Source organism: Ochotona curzoniae, unplaced genomic scaffold, assembly GCF_017591425.1.
Source record: "Ochotona curzoniae isolate NIBS_2020 unplaced genomic scaffold, NIBS_Ocur_1.0 scaffold_3171, whole genome shotgun sequence".
NCBI classification, from domain to species: Eukaryota; Metazoa; Chordata; class Mammalia; order Lagomorpha; family Ochotonidae; genus Ochotona; species Ochotona curzoniae.
The window spans coordinates 970,025-974,405 of NW_024467104.1; the positions used below are offsets into that span (position 1 = coordinate 970,025).

General features: G+C 35.2%; 1 protein-coding gene across 1 annotated transcript; it reads left to right on the forward strand.

The window, feature by feature from the left end:
- The first annotated feature begins 2,035 nt into the window (after positions 1–2,035).
- On the forward strand, positions 2,036–2,995 carry LOC121172252 (olfactory receptor 8H1-like). Its single transcript, XM_041004105.1, has one exon. It carries the CDS (start codon positions 2,036–2,038, stop codon positions 2,993–2,995), a length of 960 nt encoding a protein of 319 aa, XP_040860039.1.
- The last annotated feature ends 1,386 nt before the right edge of the window (positions 2,996–4,381 follow it).

A 4,381-nucleotide genomic window follows, 5' to 3' on the forward strand; every position in this document is an offset into this window, starting at 1 on the left:
ATAAATAAGACCACTAAAATAGCAAAATATACCATACAAATATTGCATATATGTCAACTGGGTTAAGTTGTATATTTTAAAAAGTGCATATTCTTTAAAGGCTAACAAGAGGTATGAGCTGGTCAACATCCAGTTCAGTTAATTATGAGACATTAGCTATCATGTAATAGACAAAATTCTGGTGCTTATATAAGATTATATGAAAATAATAATAATAAAAATGTTATATAAAATGGCATGTTATAAAGTTTTGTGCTTAAAATGAAGATGAGATGGTAAATAAACACTATTATACTAAACTGCTACTATATGAAAATACTATCATATGCACGCAATGAAATAATTAAGAAAAATGAAATTTTCAGCAAAATATAAATATCAATATGGAATTGTCATTTCATTTTTATTTGGCATTTTTCTTTGAACCAATGGTATCCTTGTGCTAGTTGGACATTTAATCATTTAAAATATGTTTATGGAAAGTTCTCTTCTGAGTCTTGATTCTGTCAATCCTGCAGTGGAGAAGTGTCTCAGCAAGAACAGTTTAACCACCCTCGCTGCAAATTTTCTGACTTGGTAATCGTGCAATACATTTACATGCAAATTCCACATGTACCCCACACATTGGTCTAATCACATGTGTCAATTAAAAAGCAAGTCGAAAACATCGCCAAAAACCAAGTCATCTGTTACTCTGAATTTGGTGGCTGCCGCAGGGAACAGCAAATATTTGCTCAAAATATAGCATGGCTTCATTTAATCCTTGACATTGGTCCTTGAAATAATGCCAAGTAATCTTGCTTGGAATCGGGTCTCTTAGGACAATGATGTATTGCATCATTATCAGTCGTTGGGCCTGTGAAATTATCCAGGGACAGGAGAGGTGACCTCTGCTAGGTACATATTCACAATAGATCCCTGCATCTTTCTTGTACATATTTCTATTAAATTTTCCACTTGTCCAGGACATTTAGACACATTAGGCTTAATTTATTTCATTTCACAATGAATGCATTCAAATGTAAAATATATATATATATACAAGAAGAAAAATAGTTTACTGAACAGATTTTCAACTTCTTCCAAATGTTTTTCACATTTTATTTGTTAAACAATTGAAATGGACTGATTCCAAAGGCTGATAAGATTACAAGAAACTAGTTCAACTCCTCTGGCTCACAGTAAGTATCAATCCAGGAGTTTGTGGAATTTGACTCAGGATAAGAAAAATGATCTTTCCCTAGAAAACATTCAAGAATGCACATGTCATTTTCCATGTTCTGTGATACTGTCAGGGTGTGTGGAACCAGAAATATGGGATTGAACAAATCAGGATCTGCAAGCAATGTTTACATTTTCAAGTCATTTTGGAAGAAAAGGCTTTTGAATGTGTCAGGCTTGGGAAATCATCTTAAGTCAAGAATCAATACTGGTATATTATTATTACTATCATTGATCAATCCCAGTATTGCTCTATATTATAAAATTTAAATTAGTAGTGTGAACGTAATTAGAAACCAAAGAGAGTAACTGATAATGATAAAACAGCAAATCATTTCTGTTATTGATCATGATGATTATGTCACATTTTCTGTAACAAGTTATAGTATTGTGAATTGACTTTCTGGGAACAATCTATCAGAGAAATACACGTTGGACAATTCATAGCTCTTACTCCATATGAATTAAGTTTTCTGTGCTCTTTTACCATATTAAAATATGGATAAAAGAGTTTTGCAATTACTATGACAATATTTTTAGAAACAATGATTGTGTTAATATAAAAAGTATTTAAGCAGTGACAGTGCTTGACTTATTAATGCAATAGACCTTTTATTATATAAAATCCAGCTATCAGTTTGTATGTACATAGTTGATAACCACATTTAATATTTTGAATAAGTATTGTAAGCTACCTTTCAGTAATGATTTTTAAAGATAATTATGTACAAAGGGTCACACTTGAAAACAAAATCGCTTTAATTCCTCCTGTGTGTATATTTTGATTTCTTAACAGCTCATATCATTGGACAACATGAGTAGAAGAAATCATACAAACGTGCCTGAGTTCATCCTTGCGGGGTTGACAGAGTCTGCGGAGCTGCAGCTGGTCCTCTCTGTGCTGTTTCTGCTGATCTACCTGGTCACTGTGCTGGGGAATGTAGGCATGATGCTGATCATCCGCCTCGATCCCCACCTGCACACCCCCATGTACTTTTTCCTCTCTCACCTGTCGTTTCTGGACCTCACGTACTCAGCTGTCATCACACCCAAAACCCTGGAGAACCTGCTGACTTCCACTAAGTCTATTTCTTTCTTAGGCTGCTTCATCCAGTTGTTCTTTTTTGTCTTCCTGGGTACTGCTGAGTGTTTCCTCCTCTCCTCCATGGCCTATGACCGCTATGTAGCGATCTGCAACCCTCTGCACTATTCACTCACTATGTCCCCAAGACTCTGCTGCGCCCTTGTCACTGTGTGCTATGTGATTGGCTTTATGGATTCCTCTGCCAATGCTCTGTGCATGAGCAGACTGCACTTCTGTGACTCCAATGTCATCCGCCACTTCTTCTGTGACACATCCCCTATGCTAGCCCTGTCCTGCACTGACACATACGACACTGAAACTGCCATATTCATTATTGCTGGCTCTACCTTAACGGTGTCGCTTATCACAATAGCTGTGTCTTATATCTTTATTCTGTCTTCTATCTTGAAAATTAATTCCACTTCAGGAAAGAAAAAAGCCTTCTCTACCTGTGCCTCCCATCTCCTGGGAGTCACTCTGTTTTATGGCTCTATGATTTTTACTTATTTAAAACCCAGAAAGTCCTACTCCTTGGGAAAGGATCAAGTGGCTTCTGTCTTTTATACAATTGTGAATCCCATGCTTAATCCACTCATTTACAGTCTTAGAAATAAAGAAGTAAAAAATGCTGCTGTCAGAATTATGCAGAAGGAAAACACGACGAAGCAGGTGAAATTGCCCTTAGGCTGAACATGCAATTGACACTTCACTGCTTTTATTTCATCATGGTCAATTTTATTCTTAACTGTTACTTCATTATTTTAATTTTATTTATTGTTGAATATTGCCTTGGACATGTAGGAACAATTGCAAGCCCTTAATTTATAGTTCTGTGGAAGAATTCCTTTGTTGGCATTGTCTCCAGGAATATGTTGTGAGAAATTTATTTGTAATGTAAATATATTTTCACACACTCACATATAAATACACATATGTGTATGTATATATATACACACATATATATGGTTTAAATTTAAGGTGATGTAGGAAATTACATAAAAGTGACAGGCAATTTTCTCTTTTAAAATGAAATCCCATATTTATCATGCATACATTGATTTTAGAGAATTTGATTATAAAAGATTGGTACATCTTAGGTACCATAACCGTTTCAGAAACTCTTCTTTAGTGTGTGAACAAATGAGACAGAGCTTAGGAGAATTTGTTCTATTATCATGCATTTCATGTGTGGACTCTAGTCCTTCCGCACTGGCAGCTGTACAAGCTTTACTCAGTCACTAAATATTTCAGTCTCATTTTCCTCTGTTATATACCACATGTTTAGAGGGCAGATGTATTCAAGGTAGCAATAATGAAAAACTATGATTGTCTTAAAATTTTACATTCCTATATCATTTTACTGAAAAATGACTTTTTTGGGAAGTGTATTTTTGCAGATCATTTTGAATTAGTTTTACTGAAAAACAAATTTAAAGGTGAAAATTGACAGTTTTGATTTTAATACAAAATAGTGAAATAGAACTTTTTTTTTTAATATTGCTTATTTAGCGGGAGGGGAAGGAGATTCAGATTTATGGAAAGAAGCAGAGACAGAGAGATAGATTTCCCATGTGCTGGTTCACTCCCCCAAATGGCTGCCAAGGGCAGAGCTGAGCCGATTCAAAGTCAGGAGCCAGAAGTTTCTTCTGGGTCTCCCAACAGGTACAGGGACCAAGGCTTTGAGGAGTCTGTGTTGCTGTCCCAGTGCATAAGCCGGGAGCTGAATTGGAAGTGGAGCAGCCTGGACACAAATCTGGACTTAATGGAATGTTGATACTTACAAGATGAGAATTTAGCAATTGAGGCATCACATCCATCCATCAATAGAATTAAGAATTGAAAAACTGCAAACCAGCTCTGCTAATGTTGACAAAAAAAAAATCTGAAGAAATACTTAAAAATTAAAATAGAAAGCAAAAACCATTGATCCTTTTGTACATGTTCTTCTAGAAGTATTATTTTGAAGGCAAATATATTGCATAAACATTTCCTGTCATTCTGTAAGTACTGTTTTTCGTCTTTGTGCACCTACTAACACATTCAAAGTTTGATCATTCCTGACAAACAAAGCTACAG

Coding starts and splice junctions, on each gene's coding strand:
- LOC121172252 (XM_041004105.1), top strand. CDS start 2,036: ATGAGTAGAAGAAATCATACAAACGTGCCTGAGTTCATCCTTGCGGGG.